General features: G+C 46.1%; 1 protein-coding gene across 1 annotated transcript in view; it reads right to left on the reverse strand.

Annotated features, from left to right (window-relative positions):
- Window positions 1-21,871, reverse strand: part of LOC135897114 (uncharacterized) — a 58,769-nt gene that overhangs the window by 2,360 nt on the left and 34,538 nt on the right. The window contains exon 5 of the mRNA XM_070521386.1: window positions 9,030-9,100. Within this exon, the coding sequence (XP_070377487.1) occupies window positions 9,030-9,100 (71 nt within the window). The remainder of the gene's footprint in view (window positions 1-9,029; window positions 9,101-21,871) is intronic.

The raw sequence follows: 21,871 nt of genomic DNA on the forward strand, positions 1-21,871 counted from the left end.
TCCGAATTTCTGGAGTCCACCTATACGGCATGCCTCATAATCAGATCGTCCTTTTTGTACGTAAAATCACACATTTTTTTTGCTTGGAGATTGGAATGATTGATGATGTGTAGTGTTTTATGGCGCAAGGGCCAGGTTTGGCCAAAGAGCGCCATGACAAGTGGTAGTGTTAACGATGTAATATGGGAGATGTGACTTGGCTGTAAAGTGGCCTAAAAATAGTCGCTGTAAAGTGCGTAAAATCTGCGTGCTATAAAATTATGGCGATGACTAATGACGGATACTATGTACATTAAAATCCATCGTAAAAGAATGATGCAAAATAGAAAATATATAAGATTCTAAAATTCACTAGAGCACCACTGCCTCGTTAGAGCCCTTGAGACACAAGGGCCTAGAGGCATGTGCTACATAAAAAAAATTATCACAGCGGCATCCTCTGGAAAGAGGAGACGCTACGAGTGTGTGGGGCTTATAACATGTAATACAACATCTTTCAGGAAGCCCAGGACTGCGCTGGAGTCAAACAGCGGTTCTGGGCCTAGTAACATTACTGGATGAAGGGGGATGCGCTGCCGGTATGCTAAGGGAAAATGCTTCTTTCTTTCATGTTCGGCTTCCCGACACTCCAGGAGGACGTGGAGGACGGTCAGCCTCTCCCCGCATCTACCACAGGTTGGAGGCTCGTTTCCGGTGAGTAAAAAGTTATGTGTGCCAAATGTGTGTCCTATTCTTAGACGACAGAATAGGACATCTGTCCGGCGTGATTTTGTTACTGAAGGCCAGAATCCTAACTGTGGCTTTATCACGTGGAGCTTATTATTTGTTTCCGCGTCCCATAGCAATTGCCACTGGTTCCGTAGTTTCCTCCGTAAGAAGGGCTTCAGGTCTGTGACAGGAACTGCAGCGGTGGGATTAGCAGAATGCGATGTAAGTGACGTGGCCATCTGGTCCGCAAGAACGTTACCTTCGATGCCCCTATGACCTGGCACCCAGCATATGATGACATGCTGATTACCTATATACGCTTTACACAGAGCAGAATAAAGTTCGTTAATTACTGGATTTTTGTGGTTAGAGAAGGCCATCAAGGCCTTCACAACACTAAGGGAATCCGTATATATGACTGCTTTCTGGAGTTTTGATTTCCTTATATGCTTCACAGCCGACAATAGTGCATAAGCCTCAGCCGTAAAGATACTAGTTTCCGCATGCAGTACATCGGTTTCCGAGAAGGATGGCCCGACGGCTGCATAGGACACCCCGTCGTGTGACTTCGATGCGTCTGTGTAGAACTCCGTGCAGGAGTGTTTGTGCTGGAGTTCCCGGAAATGCATCTGGATTTCAATCTCTGGAGCGTTTTTTGTAACTTCCATGAAAGATGTATTGCATTGTATCAACTGCCACTCCCAAGGAGGTAGCAGCTTGGCTGGATGCATTAGGCGAAGTTCGAGGATTGGAACATGCATTTCATGACTAAGCTCCCTCACACGCAGCGAGAAAGGCTGTCTTACGGAAGGACGATTACGAAATAGTGTAGCATATGTCATATCATTAATGGTGTTAAAACAGAGATGTTCGGGATTAGAGTGGACTTTCAAAAAATATGTTTGGCTGATGTATGTTCTCTGGATATGAAGTGACCACTCATTCGATTCTGCATATAAACTTTGTACGGGACTCGTTCTGAAAGCTCCTGTGGCTAAACGGATACCCAGATGGTGAACAGGGTCTAGCATCTTTAGTGCGCTCGGGGTGGCAGAGTGATAAATGACGGCACCGTAATCCAGTCGTGATCGAATGAGGCTTTTATATAGATTCATTAAACACTTCCTGTCACTACCCCACGTAGTCTGGGAAAGAAGTTTTATTATGTTCATTGTTTTCAGACATTTTTCTTTAAGATGTTTGATGTGGGGGACGAAAGTGAGTCTGTAGTCAAGTATGACACCTAGAAATTTATGTTCTTTGTTTACAGGTATCTGTTGTCCACACACTTCCAAGCAGGGATCCGGAACTAGGCCTCTCTTCCTTGTGAACAAAACACAAGAACTCTTATGAGGATTGATTTTGAATCCATTTCTCTCTGCCCACCCTGACACCTTGTTCAAACCATGCTGCACCTGTCTCTCGCACACTGCGAGGTTACAGGATTTGAAACCGATTTGAATGTCGTCCACATAGACGGAATACAAAATGGCCGGTGGTAAGGAAGCACGAAGTGTTGTCATCTTAACAATAAAGAGTGTGCAACTGAGCACGCCACCCTGGGGTACACCGGTTTCTTGTGCAAAAGGACGTGACAGCACATTGCCTACTTTCACCCGGAAGGTACGATTGGACAAGTAGCTTTTTATTATGTTTAGCATATTACCATGAATGCCCATTTCTGACAAATCTTTCAAGATTCCGTAGCGCCAGGTCGTATCGTACGCCTTCTCCATATCGAGGAATATTGATAAGAAGAACTGTTTGTGTACAAACGCGTCACGAATATGTCCTTCAATACGTACAAGATGGTCGGTTGTGCAGCGCCCTTCTCGGAAGCCACACTGAAAGGGATCAAGCATTTTGTTTTGTTCAAGGAAATGGATGAGTCGCCGATTTATCATTTTTTCAAATACCTTACACATGCAGCTTGTGAGGGCTATCGGGCGGTAACTTGCCACTGAAGAAGGGTCTTTCCCTTGTTTCAAAACAGGGACCACAACGGCTTCTTTCCATGCCGTTGGAAGGTACCCTGCGTCCCACATAGTGTTGAAAAGTGTAAGTAGTGTTTCTTGCGTGTCATTGTGTGAGTTTTTGAGCATTTCATACATGATTCTATCGGATCCCGGTGAGGAGCTTTTGCATGCGCTCAAGGCAGCTTTCAATTCGGCAATACTAAAAGGGCAATTGTACGGTTGATTCTGTCGGTATTTATTGATGAGTGGCTTGCATTCTTCTATTTGTTTATATTTTAGGAAGGATTGCGAATAATGTTTTGAGCTTGATACACTCTCAAAGTGCTCCCCAAGTGAGTCGGCCTGATCTTTCAGTGTATCGCCCTGTGTATTTACTAGAGGGAGTGAATATGTTTGCCGCCCTCGAATCCTATTCACCCTGTTCCAGGCTTTGGCCTCATCTCTGAACGAGTTAATACTCGATAAAAACTTGTGCCAGCTTTCTCTTCTGGCCTGCCGGCGGGTTCTCCTACCTTGGGATTTTATTTTTTTAAAGTTGACAAGATTCTCAGCGGTGGGAGAAGCTCGCAGCAACCCCCACGCCTTGTTCTGATTCTTACGGGCGGTTCGACATTCGCTGTTCCACCACGGTACACGTGGTTTGCATGCCAAACCACTTACTTCGGGTATGCAATGTGATGCGGCATCTATTATGAATGCTGTAAGATAATCCACAGCAGCATCAATTTCTAAAGAAGATAGGTCAGCCCATGAGATTCTAGAGAGAGTTCGAAATTTCTGCCAATCGGCTGTGTCTATCTTCCACCTAGGAACTTGTGGAGGATATTCGTTTTCTTTAGATGTTCTTATTAGTATGGGGAAGTGGTCGCTCCCGTACGGATTTTTCATAACTTCCCATTCGAGTTCAGGCAATATACACGGGGAAACTAGGCTGAGGTCAATTGATGAAAATGTTCGGTTGGCGAGAGAATAATATGTGGGTGCCTTCTCATTCAGCAGGCATGCACCAGAAGAGAAGAGGAACTGTTCAACAAGACGACCTCGCGCATCTATACGAGAGTCGCCCCACAGGCTGTTGTGCGCATTGAAATCCCCAAGTACAACGCACGGTTCTGGCAATTCATCTATGAAGGACTGAAATTCATGTTTGCTTAGTTTGTAGTGTGGAGGTATATAAATCGAGCAAATAGTGATAAGTTTGTTTAGCAAAACAATTCGAACCGCCACTGCTTCAAGGGCCGTTCGTAGCTGTAAATGTTGACATGCTATGCTCTTTTGGATTACAATTGCAACACCTCCCGATGATGCGATTGCATCATCGCGATCTTTGCGAAAAGTAACATGCTGTCGGAGAAAGTTTGTGTGTTGTGATTTGAGGTGCGTTTCCTGTAGACACAGCACTTTTGGATTGTGTTTGTGTATAATCTCTTGCGCATCATCAAGGTTCCTAAGAAGACCTCTGACGTTCCACTGTATGATTTGTGTATCCATATTTAAAGTAAGTTGGTGCTGTGTGTACGGAAACTGAAAGATGTCTTAGATTACAGAGCTCTTTCGAGGCCCTGTAATCGGGGTTTTGCCCTTTCTGGAGCGTTCGAGGGAGCCTCGCCGCTCCTTAGGCGCTTGGCGCGCCGTGAGAACAGTTGTAGTGTCCATTGCCTCTTGGGAGGCGCTGGACACATGCTCTTGCGAGCGAGTTTTCTGTGAGGGTCCTGCCTCGGAAGGCAAGATCCCTGCGCCCACCAGACCGGAGGTCGATCGGGCTCCCTGATGGGTCTGGCTGCGCCGGCTGTTGCCAGCGCTGGATGGGGCCGGGGAGGTTGGGGCAGCCTCGGCTGCGCCCACCTTCGGGATCGATGGCCCCGTCTGCTGTGTTGGCGTAGCAGCGTTAGCTGCAGCCGCCGAGGGGGCGGATGGCGTCACTGCCGCCTCACTGAGTGTGGGTCGGACAGCCGCCGGAGGCCGTTGTGGCGCTGCCCCCTGACGCGCCACTTCGGCAAATGTGTTCTTAGGCAGGTATGCCACCCGCCTACGTGCCTCCTTGAATGATATATTTTCTTTCACTTTGATCGTGACAATTTCTTTTTCTTTTTTCCAAGATGGGCACGACCGCGAGTACGCGGCGTGCTCTCCATCACAGTTTACACAATGCAAAGAGTTCGTGCAAGCTTCAGACGTGTGTTCATGGGCACTGCATTTTGCACACGTTTGGCGGCCTCGGCAGCTCTGCGAGCTGTGGCCAAAACGTTGGCATTTGAAACATCTCAGGGGGTTTGGCACGTATGGCCTAACACGGAGCTTAATGTATCCTGCCTCGATTGACTCGGGCAGGACACTCGAACCGAAGGTGATTATCAAGTGTTTCGTTTGGATTTCTTTTCCATCTCGCCTTATCCTAATTCTTTTGACATCTATAACATTTTGTTCACTGAAGCCCTCCAAGAGCTCAGCCTCAGTGAGCTCCAGCAAATCATCGTCCGAGACAACGCCCCGGGTGGTGTTCATAGTACGGTGCGGGGTTACTGTTAGTTGGTTATCCCCAAATGACACAAGCTTAGACAGTTGCTCGTATTGTTTCTTATCGCGGAGCTCAAGGAGGAGATCACCGCTTGCCATCCTGGTCGCCTTATATCCGGCTCCAAAAACATCAGTCAAAGTCTTTGATACAAGGAACGGTGAAATAGTGCGCACTGGTTTGCCGGGTTTTTCCGAGTGAACTACGTGGAAACGTGGGAAGTTGTGGACTTGGCGTCCGAAAAACTGAAAAACTTCATCGGTGCGCCCTCTTTTCTGAGGGCGATCAGGGAATGGAGGAAAAGAGCTATCCATAAATATATGTGAAATTTCGGCAGCAACGCCAGCCACCCACCATGGAGTCCAACAAGGGGACGCTGCAGGGCCTGAAAAACAGGGCCTGCAAACGCCAGCTGTACGTTGCCGCTATAACCTAATATGATATAACCAAGGTTGGTTACTCACACAAGGTTAACCCTTGCTGCTAGGAAGGTCGGAAGTAATAAAGAAATGAGAAGGAGACAGGAAAGGTGGAAAGTAAGGAAAAGACGAAGGTTGTAGGTAGAGAGAGACAGGAAAAGGCAACTACCGATTTCCCCCGGGTGGGTCAGTCCGGGGGTGCCGTCTACGTGAAGCCGAGGCCAAAGGGGTGTGTTGCCGCCGCCGAGGGGCCGTAAAGGTCCAAACACCCGGCATTGGCTCAACCCCCAGGATCCCCTTTTCCCCGGACACGGCTAAGCCACGCACGGCTACACGCGGGTGGGTCCAACCCTCGTGTGCTCGGGTCCGTGGTGTCGCAACACACCAAACGCCTGCTGACGCAGACGCCCCTGCGGGCGATTGGAATGATTGTATACTTTTCTTTTTCAACGACAGCGGTGAGCTCTCGGTCACTATTTGTTAATACCGGCTGTATGCTCTCCGACCCATTTAATGGTTCTTTAAATTGCCATCTCTTGATCAGGGTTCAATGTGAGTAATTCAGCTAGATAATGTCATTCATGTACGTACTCTAGAGGCCGACTGCGGATCATGAATCCTTGTTCGCTTGACAGTTTATTCAGCATTTTTGTCTTCTGCAGGTAATTATTCAACCCACTCTTACACGTTTTCGGTAAAGGTTCTCAATCAATTGTTACAGTGTGTTTCCAGCGTTTCTAAGCTGGAAAATGTCATCGGCAAGCTGAAGGTTTCTGAGATATTCGCAGTTGCTCATCGCCCTTCATCCTTCCGACTCAAAGAGCTTGAATATTTCCTCTAAGCATACAGTTAATATAATTGGGGGTATTGTTTCTCCTAGCCTCACTATTTTCTCCATAAGCATTTTCCACTTTTCTTGTGGGTAATAAAAACATGTCAAACCGAAACTATCACTGAGGCAGAGCGAAGCCTGAGAAGTTGCGGATACATGTGCTGTGGCCGAACGTAAATATGCAAGTTATACTAAATGAAATAATTATAGAGTTGTCAGCCAGATGGCGCCATAGTAGTGCGCGTCGTCTGTATGAAAACAAAGCGCTGCATGACTGGAGGTTGTCCGCGGCGGCAGCTGTGAATCGCGCCTACGCGTAAACTACGCGTTTCCTCTCATCTCCCGGTTAGCGAGGCAGTCGCGCCACACTTCGCTGCGTTTGCAACGAGCCGCATGAGACAAGTTGTCCGCGCCACCCAATAAATGGGAAAAGGAAAACAGGTGTACAGCTGTGCTCAAATTTCGCATTATGGAGCATCGTAGTCGTCGATAAATTTTTTTGATGCCGTTATTTTTACTTGTCTCCCACATAACAGGCGCCGAGCACTGTAAGATTGTAGCTGCCTGGAAGAAATTTGTTACGCTGAATTCATAAGCTTCTATGAAGGGTTTCTTAATTGGGAGGAGGAAACTAGAAAGAACAACACACGAATAGTATGAAAGGCGTGAGTGACTTCAGTTTGCCCAGGACTGATGTAACTGTGGTGTTAGAATAAGCAGCTTCAGCCAATCATAAAACGACGACGGCTGTTGTATGTGGCCGCTTTTTTTTGTCGTCTGGTCTTCCCATGGCCAATTGCCTGATACTAGCTTTATGCATACAAAACAAAAACTTAGTGGCGTATTTATCAGCGTTATGCTCCACGCCTTTTTGCCAAAAAACGAAGTGTCTTCACTGACACTCGTCAGTGTGGTTATGTAAATATATACATATGTGTACGTGTGCGCATGTGTGTGTGTGTGTATATATGCGTTCGTACTCACGCGACAACTGATTGCTTCCTTCGCGAGCTTTATCGTATGTTGCAGCATCAATCTTGTTCAAGCAGTCCATTCTAATCATCAAAGCGTGTTGCTGTTGCGCAAATCACTGTCGCCTTTTGTTCTGTTAGCCTCAGTCTTATATTGTGTGGCTCACAGTTGGAATTCAGTATCAATGCTGGTACTTGATTTTGTTGGCCATTTCGATTTTTGCATGTCATCATATTGAGGTCATATCATATTGAGGCTTCATATAATAGACAGGATTGTCATCCTTTGTATCCATACATTGGTTGACATCGTAGGCTACTGAATGAGCAAAACCGTGGGCACAGACACTACGGCGCTTCGATTTAGCGCTGAATAGAAACTGTGAGTATACAATAGAAGGCTGAGGCTAACAGCACGAAAGACGACAGCGAATCGCGAAACAGCAACAAGCTTTGATAATTAAAAACGTTTGGGCGTTTTGTTTTCATTTTTTGTATCGCAGGGAAAATGGTAGCCTCAAAGCGCTGAAAAAAGAAAAACAATCCGCCGCACTATTATCAAGAGGAGCCTCAGACTATAAAAAAAAAGTACTGACGTACTCAGAACACAGCACCGACAAACTTGACTTTTGTCAGGGACGCGCACTACACTTCTAACATCCAATAGAGCGCCAAGATTAGTATGAAAATTCGGGCTATTGCGCGCATAAGCAATGACAGCGTATCAGACATTAGGCATAAGTTCGCCGCAGAAATCAGAGCGTGCCACAAAGGTATAAGCGTGCGCCATCATTGGCTATCAATTCTCGCCTCTGGTCAATCAGCCTTAATAGTGCGTTCAAACGCTTACCCGCGTCAGCTCAAGCGGCGCAGGTAGACATAGGTATGTTCGTAAGAATGTTATCCCCCTATCGGGAGAAGTTCTTCTTCAGTCGTCATCTGCGACGGCTGTTTGGGATTGGTGAACCAACTTACGCTTTACTATTGGCGGAAGTAGTGAAGTTCGCACCTGTGCTGCTCTTCCATATAGGTATTTTTTTCGACTACAGTGCTCGTCTTTGCAGCGGCGGGCATCACAAGTTCGCTGATCTTACGAACAGATTTAGCTTTGTGAATACGGTCTTTGGGTAAGGTTTTTCTTACGCCAAAACTTGTTCGTAACTTCGCTTAGTGAGTTCCGCCCCCGAACACTCCGTATAATACGTATCACTGTGAGCTGGTGCCGGCAGGACAAGGACGCGTCATCACGTTCCTGCATTCTTGCGCGTTTTACTGCTTACCGAGCACACGCTTTGGGTAAGGATTACTCTTTTGCTATTCCAAGGGCGTAAATTACTAATTTACCTCAATTAATGATATCTTTAGTTTACGTATGGGCATTCTAGAGTGACGAATGTTGATCTTTCATGAGAATTCCGATTATACGCGTTGTAGCTTAGATTAAAATAATTCCACCAGCGGCTTCTGTGCGCAGGTTGACTGACGATTCCATCAAATGACGCTATGGGCAATTACGGTGTGTGAAAATGAGCACTACTCTACGATGAGGTGTAACTGTGTCGGGTAATTTGTTCACTTCATTATCAAAGAACCAGCCAGGGTACTTACTTGGACGGCTTGCGCTCTTCGTTGTTAGGAATGGAGTCGAATGTCCTCACGCTACTGGAGACTACTTCCGCCTGCGAATTTAAAGAAGTTGTAATACGGAGATTACCCACCTAATCCAGGGTAGTACCAGTCACAGCGAAGCTGCCTATGGCTGAAGTTCCATGTATTTTATTTTCTGTGCTTCTAAAATAGTTGAGAGCTATACGAACTAGAAATACTAGTTTTATCGGCCGTAGAAACTTGGAAGCAGTCACGTAAGTAAATTACCAAGCATGGCTTCAGCACGCACAGGTAAACATGAACACGCCACACTCGATGACCTCTTACCCTCGCTGTCAAAACACTGGCGTGAGGAAGCGCGGCAATAGCAGCGAGAGACGTAACCTTCGTGCTGTCTGTCGCTTCAATGCAAACGGAGCCGCGAGAAAACAGCACGCACAAAGGTATGTGCCATCTCCAGATCGCTATGAAGGTAAGGCACGTGCGGCCGCTCAAAGTATGGAGTCGCTGCCGGAGCAGAACGCCGCCCCCGTCCCTTCCGCACTGTCTTCCCGCTGTCCTCGCTGGCCCGCACGAGATTGAGCCGCGATCGCCGAATCCTTTTGCCCGCAGTAGCGAAATACACAGCTGCTGCCGGAGAACGCCGCCCCCTCCCTCCCATCGCACGAACGGCGTTTTCCTGCCTTGTGCGCGTTTTAGTTCGCACACACAGTGCACGTAGTGCGCCGACGGCGTTATCACCAATGTACTTTACACGCAACATCACGGTGACCTCGACGCCGAAATGCTCCGGTATTGTCCATGGAATTGCAATAAAAAAGGAAGCGTGGGCGAACCCGGAGATTTCGCAACACCGGGACGACCCGCGGTGGAGGTGAAGCAGGCATCAAGCACTCCACCCCTAAAATAATAATAATAATAATAATAATAATAATAATAATAATAATAATAATAATAATAATAAATCAACATGCATTGTTTCAAGTCCATGGGTGCACTAGAATCGTTGGTGAACGTCACATGGACTGACGAGCAAGAGACATTTCCATGTACGCAAACGACAACTGTGGGTACAAACATACACGCTGGACTGGAAAGACGGCAGTCCCGCTCGCTGGGGGCCGTACAAACGAAAGACGTAATTGTGATACCACTGTGTATATATCTGCACGCACACCCAAGTCTGACAGCGAGCATTTCAATGCCGTGCCCTATGCATGGCTCAGCCGAGATGGCTCGACCAGTGTGGCTGTTGTTGGCGACTTAAATGTGGACATTTCAAAACCAGACAGGCAATTATTCACTGAGTTGGTGCTAGAAGAGTTTCGCTTGAAGTTCCAGAGCAATTCAAGTCACTCAACTACTCAACAATGGCCGTGTATAGGTTTAACTTTGACCGAGAATCTGTCAAGCTTGTAACCGAAGCAGTCAGCGTACATGACAGTAGTCATAAAGCTATCGTCACTACCTATAACAAATTATGAAAATTAACGCATGTATCTTTGTTGAACCATGTGATGTGCTGAAGGTTCATTTGTCCTCCACCTTCACCAGTGTGGGAATGACTCATTTTTTTTAAATTTCGTGACAAAATGAGTAGATATTCTACCACCGATAGACTCATATACAGGGTGTTTCACTTAACTTGGGCAAAACCCTAAAACTATGCAAATGTTGCGTATCTAGACAGAACCAAGGTAATGTTGCTTGCCGTCGCTTCGAGATACTTAGATTATGTTTTGCGTTCCGCCGAATAAGACAGGCAGTCCTTATTTTTAATCAACTTCTCGATTACTATAATTAGATCACAAGTATCAATGAGAAAATTGTAGAGGAACATGAGAAATTCCCTATACAGCTTTCTGTAGCTCAGTACGTGCTGCATAAAGTGTTTTCCCGAGCGTGAAAGAAGCCCGCCAATACCCGCAAAGGGCCCCGAGCGGCCACTTGTGCGGCAATTTTGCGTCTATTCACGGGCATCTTTCACGCTCGGAAAAACAATTTTATGTAGCACGTATTGAGCAACAGGAAGCTGTATCAGGAGTTTCTCTTGTGTCACTAGAGACACTATTACCGAAAGAGGTCATCGTGGCAAGATGTACTTCATGAAAGTTGCAGTCATGAGTTGTGTAAAATTTATTACCTTAATGCAATAAACTACTCTAAATAGTAACACGACACAGCACAGAAAAGCACAGAAAATTTATTTCAGTGCAAGAAAATAAAATTAGTTCATTTCGCAACAATACCTTCGATTTACGGTGGATGTTATGTACTGGGAATTACTTTATTCCGCACGTTTACATAATGAACGTAGCCTTGCCTAAGATGGCGACCGCTCAGTATCACTTGACGAGAAAACACTGTCCACGTGACTGTCCCGCAATAGGGGGCCTGCCGGGGGCTTGGCGCCACCCATCGGCACACTGGGGAATGTTCGCGTACAGTTCCGGACACTCCCACTATGCGGCTGCACCCATCCGCATCTGAAGACCCAAATCAGAACTTTATCACGGACACAACACTCGAAACATAATTTTTCTTAGTGTTCACAAAATTGGTTCCAGGCGACAAAGTGGAAAGTATTGCCACCTGGACTGTGTGCTAAAGCAGCTGTACTCTCTTTACTATCCTAAATAACATTTGTGTGCAACTTCACCAGCCACACACATATACGCAAGCAAATGTCATACGCGCGAGCCAAATGCCCGTAGGTCATTAAAAAAATGCAGCTCAGTGCATTGCTATATAAATTCGTAGGATTGATACCTAGACGCATACAGATACCGGTTGTCTTGGGAGCAGATGTTGTGCCAGTGGTGAAGTCTCATATGTGTAGAGTGCTCCGCTATGCATGTAGGATTTCTTACAACCACATCACGGTATTTCAATTTCACTCTTCCATGCTGCACCGAAGCTGGAGTCATAAGAGGAGTAAACGCTACTTTCCTAATGAAATAAATTATCAATCTTTTTACTAACCAAAAAACAACAACCTCAAGTACAAAATTTGACACCGGAAAAGATAAGTTTACAAATTGTCACAATTTTCACTTTTTTATTACGCACACACACACACACACACACACACACACACACACACACACACACACACACATACACACACACACACACACACACACACACACACACACAAACACACAAATTAACAATGTGCCGTTCCGCACCGAAAAAGTTTCCCCTTTCTGCCGCAAACGACTCTTCCCGCGGGAAAAATGAAGCTGTCAGTGCCTATTTTTTGTGAATATGCCGCGTTCATTTGCAATGACAATACGTTCTACATAAAAGTGTTTTTCCGAGCGTGAAAGAAGTGCGCGAATAGACGTGAAGTGCATCGAGGGGCAAGAAGCGCGGTGAGAAGCGCGGTGAGAAGCGCGTCTCGAGTGCATTTACGGGCATCTCAAGAAGCTCTGGCTGAAGCAATTCACAGAAAGCAAGATTACGCATTTACCGCAAGAGGAGTGCGCAAATTTTGAACACTTCGATGCATGAGATTTATTATGTGGCCGAAATTCGGGAACTGAGGTACACACTTTATTCATCGGCGATGGTAAATATTTTTTAAACAATGTTGCCGAGTGCAGTGGTGCGCACGTAAAAGCCAGGAAAGGATAATTGGGGCTACTCTCTCGGCGTCCGTAAGAACGGAGGACAGCACTGCTGCGGCAGTCGTCAAGACCTTGACCAGAATAAACCTTATTACGCTCATGGAACTTGACACGAAACTCGTTTATCGTTTTCTACACCGTTGATTATTTGCCTTTCTGTGTGGACACTTCGTTTGCCATTGCATTGATTAATGATTTCAGGCGTGTAGCAACAACAGAAACAAAAGGTAAAAACGTCTAAATTCCAAGGAATTTAACCTAATCACCGTTTACCTACTTTAGGCAAAGGATGAACACTTTCGGCACGACGCCTCACCACGTTTTTAAGTAAAATGTTACCAACGCTCATGCATACGGCCCTATAACGATAAGTTTGGATGGGAAAAATTGGGTTCCTGGACCACCCCTCGAGATTGGTGAAAAACGCACTGCGCGGATGGCATACGCTGCTGCGAACATTTCTCAGCCAAATTTTGCAGTCGTGAGCGGCGCGAGCGGCTCGCAAGCTGAGCGTGATTTCACCTCTATCTCAAGCTGTCTGTTTTTCCCAGAAAGCTCCCGACTCTTTCGGGTGCTTCATTAGGTCATATAGCCTATTACCGCAGGCGACTGCTATTGGCCAATACCTAAAAGAGGGTGTTGGAGTTAGCGCGCTTCTGCTTGCTACTACTGTTTATATCTACTGACGCAATTCAATTGACATACCGAAGTAAGCGAATTCAGCTCTCGAATTTCGGTAATAATTACGTACTTCTGGAAGAAGCCGAATATCGCTAGCTGACGCTCGGCCCCGGCCGGCTACAGAAGAAAGAAACTTGGGCCAGAGTGGTCATTCGTATCTTCGCCGTCGGGCATAACAAATTTCGATTAGTTCTAGGCACTCAACTAGCCTCGAACCACGTGAAACTTACGGGCAAACCACGCGCACGCTTTCCAGCCCACGGTCACTCCTCGCCGTTCCTGGACAGACACCTTGACAGACTTCGCTTCGTATGGAGCAATTGACAGTGCTTCGAAATGTGCACGTTGGACGTCGCTACTATTCGTCTGTCAGGCCGGTGCAAGACAAAGCCGGTTTGCACCTTGTAGCAGCGTCAGACAGGAGTTTATTAGAGCGAGCGCGCGCTCAAGCCCTGTCGTGCACAAAGGAAACGATGCGCGAACGCACTAGAGTTGCACGTAATTGCGCTCTGCTGCGAAGCGTAGATGCCGCAGCCGCCGCGGGGTGCCGCCACGAGTCCATTCGCAGAGTGAACTGCAGCACGCTGAACACAATGGCACATGTTACGTCATGGGCGCCAAGATAGGAAATAGCGGCGTCTACGTGAACATCGAAAATCAAAGTTGAACTCCCTGTCACTGTGACGTTCAGTAGTCGGATGGTTATGGGGATGCCCCGCTCCGCCGTAGCCTTCGCAGATCAAGGCACTGAAGAAGGAGCAGGATCCCGCGAACAGATAATAGCTGACGTTTGATTGCCAGTAACGACTTCTGCTGAAGTCAAGGTAGTTTTTAAACATTACAATTTAATTTCAAATGTATTTCTTGACTCCGACGAAAAGTGGTTCAGGGACGCTTTAAGGCTTGTCTCGTATTCCTGCCCTGGTTCGGGTAATATTGTCATTCGTATACGCGAATGCGGCAGCAAACTGGTCATCTTCTGATTAGTTGTAGCACTGGCAGAAGGATACGGACATAGCAGGCACATGAGGCACTTGTGTGCCTCTATGTCCGTGTCGTTGTGCTTGCGCTAGAAACTCAAAGATGACCTCCAAAGAAGCTAACACATCTACCTTCAGCGAACTGGTGTCTCAAGTTTGCTTTGTATTTAAAAAAAAAAAGCACAGTAGTTGTAGGGAATATTGTGGCCGTGGAGATAGCGCAGTTGGTGACCTAATTCAAATGGCCCCAGGAAACGATACAGATAAGAATCCGGCATTTATATCATTCTCGCAAGCGGTGGTTACCCTCTGCCCATACATCCCGCACATCTTCTCAGCACGTGTTTCTTCAGCAATTGCATGTGGCCAGTGTATACTATTTGCAGATGCTTCCGTACACACTTACTTTGGAATGAGCAATTTGTTTATGTATTTCTTTATCGCATTACATGCCATCAAATCTCCAGTTCAATGCGCCAAAACCTCATATCCTCATCTTCTGATGATAGCCGTAATGTATATTTTGAGAAGCGGGCTGTACTTTCCAAATTCAAAAGCACTGACGCTCTTATGACACGGCTCCTTGGCTATTTCAAGCCTATAATATGTGGTGTATCGCTACCCTGGCGGGGAGGGGGGGAGGGCCGTCCATTCTTCAGCAGCGGTGCGGCTTTCCCCCATTGTGACAACCGGAAATTTTCATTTTTATACGCACAACTTTTTGTTGCGTGCCCCACTCATCACTGGTTTCCATATTCCGTCAAAAAAGATGAGATAAACCTTTTGCTCTTTCTGGATCTCCCATTTACTCTTCTTGTGTTCGCCAAGGTTATTAGCATTTCTTTAATGATGCTAACGGCAGTTAATAGCTTCCGACACATCCGACAGAATCTATGTAGTTTTTTTCCTAAAGAGTCTTCATAACAGGAAGGGAATGCATCATTGGTTTTTAGCCGATATTGTTCACACCTACCTCGACAGCGCCTTCTCAGAATGCGCCTATGCCACACAGGCCATGCTCACCTCCGCGCAAGGCATCTACCTTTATTTTGCCGTCATATTATTTTTGCAGAAATCATGGTCTTTGAAATTGTCATTGATGTTTAGATGGTGCAATGTTTTATTAAAAGAGATACGTGTATTGCGCATTAGGCAAATATTGTTAAGCAACGACACTCCCAAAGCTTTCGTGACCATTAAGCCTTGCGTTAGCGCTTGACCATAAATAAAGTGTTTTTTTTTATTTGGATTGAATGAGCTTGTAGCATTTCTACTTACTTGCGTTGTTCTCACGCTGATGATTTCACCACTATCTTTTTCATGCTTAAACTTCGCATACCACGTTTCATCAACTGCTTTTGTTGGGGTACAATAAGCTGTTGCTCTCACATGCTCTTATATTGTTCTCGGCTGTACGAGTGAGCAAGATGGCATACGCGTTCGCATAGGTGTTTAAACAACAAGCCGGTCTCCACTAGTACTTCAGCGAGATATCTGCTACAACGCACGCGGCCCAGACACACCTTTTATTTTAACAGTGTTACCATTATCTGCTCTTTGCTGCAGACAGGGTAGCTAAGGGGCTGCATCCTGGCACCGAAGTAAGCCACGCTCGCCATTCACGTCGTACGCTTCTAACAGCATCAGAATGCTCGACGCTTTGCTTAGGCACCTCGGCCGCGCGCCTCTGTTATTCGTGTCTTTGCGCCTATACTTCGGCGCTATATATACGCTGTTGTAAATACACGCCTATCTCGACAAAGGAAGCGGCGACGGTGCCTTCTTCTTTAAATTATTGTTTCTATTCTTGCTCCCTCTCTCGTCTTCTCGTCTCTCTAACGCGTGCCGTTTCCACTTTCTTAGGTGGTTCTGGTGGTGACGCCAGTGCTCGGTCTACTCAATAACGGCAGTCCTATCTTCCCTAATGGTGTGTTATAACGTCATCTCGCTCTTTTGTGAGCAGGAGCACAACATCTTCATCCAATGGGATATGGAAACGGGGTAGAAACTAGGTCATAATTATAGGGACACGTGATACGCACTGCCTTCACGGCGGCCCTGCTTGATGGAGCAGCTTGTCGAAGAGGATATATGTCAGAATGCATAGGTGACCGTTGCATGGGGCTTTTAAGGGGGGATATATATGAAGAAGCGAGTCCAAATCATTGGAAGTCCGGAAGTGCGAGAAGCAAGTGGAAATCCACAAAGCACTTACGCGCGAATTCCCTCTATATCCATTCTTGGACACGCTTTTTGTTAACGGCATGGAAAAGCGAGTGGACAAGAGTGATGTGGGTCCCTAAACATCTTACATCCGCAATGAACAAAAGGTGCAACATAAGTTCACTGGATCATTGCGCCAAAGGGTATGTGGCCTACGTAGCGCTACTGGTGTCCGATGCAGAAGGTTCACACACTTGAGAAAATGCCGCTTGTCCCAGGTAAAGATAAGCAAGGTGTTCCACAAAAATGAGACCTAAAAACGTGGTTTAATACTTTCAGTACCTACGGTGCTTGGTCGACAGAGGTCTGACGACCCAACGTCGTATGATTTAAAATAGTAGCTGCGGCATGCGTATATTAAATATCATGATCATCATGATCATCATCATCACCATCAGCCTGGTTGCGCCCACTGCAGGGCAAAGGCCTCTCCCATACGTCTCCAACTACCCCGGTCATGTACTAATTGTGGCCATGTTGTCCCTGCAAACTTCTTAATGTAATCCGCCCAGCTGACTTTCTACCGCCCCCTGCTACGCTTCCCTTCCCTTAGAATCCAGTCCGTAACCCTTAATGACAATCGGTTATCTTCCCTCCTCATTACATGTCCTGCCCATGCCCATTTCTTTTTCTTGATTTCAACTACGATGTCATTAACTCGCGTTTGTTCCCTCACCCAATCTGCTCTTTTGTTATCGCTTAAGTTACACCCATCATTCTTCTTTACATAGCTCGTTACGTCGTCCTCAATTTAAGTAGAACCCTTTTCGTAAGCCACCAGGTTTCTGTCCCGTACGTAAGTACTGGTCAAGACACAGCTGTTCTACACTTTCCTATTGAGGGATAATGGCAACCTGCTGTTCATGATCTGAGAATGCCTGCTAAACGCACCCCAGCCCATTCTTATTCTTCTGATTATTTCAGTCTTATTTTTCGGATCCGCGGTCACTACCTGCCCTAAGTAGATGTATTCCCTTACCACTTCCAGTGCCTCGCCACCTATCTTAAAGGGAAGCTGAAACACTTTTCGAAAAAAATGAGTTCTCTGCGGCATTCTACAGTTTTGAGTTCCCTGAACACGAATATCTCGTTCAAAAAGGGCGGAAACAAGCGCAAGCGGCTGTTTTTTCATGAAAACGCGCACCAGCGCCTCAGGGTATCGCGCGAACGCCGCTGTTGCCTGTGATTGGTCGGAGCCGCTGTGACGTCAGTGGCGGCAGTCGCCGGTCGGCGCCGCCGCATGCCGCCGTTTGAGAGCGTAGCACGCTGTTCTGTTCCGGCTGCATAGCTGAGTTGTAAGCATTATGGAACGTTCTCGCTGTCTCGGACAGCTTGTATTTTCCCCGTACATGTTCGGACCGACAGCCGATACGGAAAGCGATGGCGGCAACGACGATGTTGAGTGTGCCAAAAGCGAGAGCGATGTGTACACCTTCTCGCGCGCTGGAAATCTTAGCTGTTACGTATGCTTTTTTTTTCATGTAGCTGCACGTTCCAATGACGGGAGAAAAAATGCGCTAAAGTGTCACTGGGAACTTGCTGCTGGAAGAATGCCGAAGCACTAACTTCTCATTAGATTGTAAACACGGGTACAATTCCGCGATGTCAAGCACCTTGCCGCTGCTTGTCTGAAGTCCCGTGGTTTTCTGAGCGTTGATACACGATCGCGAACATAAGTGCCGCGTTTCAAAGCGCGCACATGCAGTGCTGCGAGGTACAGTCATGTAAGTTGCTTATCAGACACATCCAGATCGAGATGGTCAGGGGGATTATATATGCAATATTCAGAATATGATTCGACGACTTTGCGATTGTGGCTCGATCAAGAAACGGTATGCGCGCTCCATGCTAGTGTTGACGTAAAGATATTAGGCAGTTTTAGCAACGCCGTGTGGTAAACATGATAACTGCAACCGTACGTCGAATGTCACTAGGCAGGCCTATACTGAAATTTATACCTCAGGTGCAACGCTGTGGAAGCTACGCACGAAGTCCGGTTACCAAAATTTATTACTGCGCGCGTTTCCGTCTATGGTTCGCAGCGTGCCAGCGGCATTTGCTCGCGCGAGCATGCACGTGAAGCTGCCGCGACGGGCTGCAATTAAAGAATGCCGAAAAGAAAATTGATTTAAAAGAACGTGTTAGCAGCCGTATAAGTACACGGATTATTTCTATGGGTAAATTCTTTTTTTTTTCATTCAGAACTGAGCTTATATATGAAAAGTTTTCTCAAAAATCGGGTCAAGAAACACCGAACTTTTTCTAAGTGCCAACGCAGCCACTGCAAGAAGTATCTGAAGCCTCCACAGCGTTGCACCTGATGTATGAAACGGAGTATAGCAACGCTAGCAACAACGCGTTTCCGCATTTGTCGTAAGGCTATCCGGCTATCGCGGAAATAGTCCGAGCACAGCACAGTTGATTTCGTCGGCACGAACTTATCTCTCCTCACCGAACTGCGCTGCAAGCTTCTTGTGCTTCGGGAACCTGTGAAACACCACATCGTCTCGCCCGCGTGTGTTCGCGCAGCCGAATGCTGCGCAGAACGAGGGCATGTTGGGCGCCCTTGGCTGTAGGCACTCACGCAGCACAGAAGGAAAGAACAGTTTACGAAAATCGCAAAACAAACGTGAGCGGCGGCGGCGGCAAATCTCTCGTAGCGTCGTTCAGAAAAGCGCAGGACTGAAAGAGGCATGCCAGGGCATGCCAGCACGCCGGTCCGGCAGCTCGGTCCCCGCCAGTGACGTCACTCTCGCCGGTTCTCTCCTCTGGTAACCTCCTCACCCGGCGCTCCGGGAAGCGATGGGGGCGTGTCCGCGGGGGTGATTTAGAAAGCGATTTCCGCCCCTTATATTAACAAAACGAAGAAAAAAATTTCGGAACCGTAAATTATTAGGTCTGTTCTTCCCAATCCCAGCAATTCATGGAAATTGAAAACCACTTCAGCTTCCCTTTAAACTGCTGTTTTCTTCCGAGACTGTATAACATTACTTTAATTTTCTGTAGATTAATTTTGAGACCTACCCTTCTGCTTTGCCTCTCCAGGTCAGTAAGCATGCATTGCAGTTGGTCCCCTGAGTTACAAAGCAAAGCAATATCATCAGCTAATCGCAAGTTCCTAAGGTATTCTCCATTATCTCTCATCCCCAATTCTTCCTAATCCAATTATACTTTAAATATACTTTTTGTTAAAAAACCTTGGCTACCCATGGCTGGAACACCCTATACGTGGCGCCGCACCGACAAAGTTTGGCTTTTTTAAAGAGCTGTATACAGTTTGCAATAAGCCTTTTAATTTTGGAGGGAGTGAGAACATTGTGTTTCACATCGACAGAAATGAGCGTCCTTTTTACCTCAGAATCAAATCATTTCACTTTTAATTTGTCTGTGAAAGCAGTGCAAGCATGACATGCGACATCGCTCGACGAGGGAACAGTGTAACGAATCCCTGTACCATCCAGCAACCAAAAAAGCAGCGCAAGAGAGTTATTTTTCTTGTATACACTAATGTGTTACCTGAAACAGGTCTTGCTTTTCTGCTAATATATCGTTTCTACAGTAAGTAATTCCTTACGGTTCCAGCTAGCACGTGTCGGGAATTCTTACTCGCTTGTTCAAGCGAAAGGAGTCATGCGGAACGCCGTTGTGAATTGATCGATGGCTTCCGAGGCTTCCATTTTGTATTGAGCGTCGTTGCTGTCCATACAAGGCTTAAGAACATACCGCGCCGACGGAAACATTCTGTTAAAACTTTTCTGCTAGCTTTCCATAGAAACTACTGCAGCTTTCGGCCCTTAGAATATTCAGCTAACTTTCGCGCTACAACACAGAAAGTCCTTGACAGACTGTATACAGCCCAGTTCCGCTTAGCAGAAAAGAAATCGAGAATTTAGGTATTTATGAAAGACTAGTATTCGCATAGTAATATATATCACCAATACCTTATCCATGGTCAAGCAATATAAATGCCTAAATGTGTACATAAACGAAAAAATGACCAATTGTAACACAAACCATGTTAATCTAAAAGTGAAGGGAAAGTTGAATGCAACAATTATGAATCAAGGAACGTTAAGGCTAGAGTGAATAAGAAGTGGTGCGAGCAATCTGGAAAGCGAGCAATGCTGCAAGCGCTTATGTTCGCAAATGTCATTATTTGCCTAAAATCAGGCATCCTGTCGGGGTTCGAAGTTCGCCAAAAAATTTGTACGCTCGGAGGCCGGTTGGCTTTGTAGAGTCAAGCTAAACCACGAATGAGGCAGCGCAGGGTAACATCTGTTGGACTTTTGTTTTTAATCTGAGAAGCGCAGTGCAAAATTAGTTTCGAAGAGAGAGTCGCAAACATGGATGAAAATAAGGGGGAGGGGCAGTGATATTTCTACCTAAACCACATAGATACAGGACGAAAATGACGTCAACAAGCTTGCCTACGAGGTACAAGGTAACTGAAAGTTTAAATAGATAACCAGGAGTCATTAAAAAGAAAGTAAAAGAAAAAGAGGCATAAGTTCGATGTAATCGATGGAAACAAAAATATACCTCGGCAACTTAGAGAAGGAAGTAAGAAAAATATAAATATGTAGAGAGAAGGCAAATATGTCGGATAACGCAAAGGGTTGTGCCTTTCTATTGGACGTCCGAGCGGGGTTGCCTGAAGAGAAAGACGTAGCGGAGCAAATATTCGCAACAAGGCCGGTGTCTGGTGCAGCGAAAATACGGAGGCAACTCAGCACTTCCTAATGGACGGCGATAGCATTCACCCAGCGAGAGCCGCACGAAAGATCCACCTTCCAGAAGCAATTGGATTTAAAGCGGATGGAAGCATTGGCCAGTCAGCAGTCGAAATAAGCAAGATACGTTTTAGTACTAATGCAAAAAATTCAGGGGACGAAATGATACGACCTCATCCGTTACAGGCATAGGTAGCGGTTCAGGATCGCTATATCTAGTAGTTTTAAACGAGAGAGAAAGGTTAAGGTGATATAGGCAAAATATTTGCCTCATAGATATGTATAGATTAGCTGCTTGTTTCAAGCAGGCCAAGTGACTATTGGTCTTTGGCCCATGTTAAAGCGCGTTCAAGAAATCGTATTATTATGATCATTCACATCAAACCAGAGCAGCTATGTGATCATTATTATCATGTTTACAGTGAAGCTAGTGACTTGAACGGCCTTCCCAGGAACATTACCATTTTTTTATGTTTTTGTAAGGATTACAAGTAATGTATGCTAGTCGACTCGCGTGTGTTAACCTGTTTACCCCTTATGTTCATATTACGACTTTATGTACCTGTATGTATCGCTTGTATATACTTTATTAGCTTGTA

The sequence above is a fragment of the Dermacentor albipictus genome, chromosome 7 (genome assembly GCF_038994185.2).
Source record: "Dermacentor albipictus isolate Rhodes 1998 colony chromosome 7, USDA_Dalb.pri_finalv2, whole genome shotgun sequence".
Taxonomy (NCBI): Eukaryota; Metazoa; Arthropoda; class Arachnida; order Ixodida; family Ixodidae; genus Dermacentor; species Dermacentor albipictus.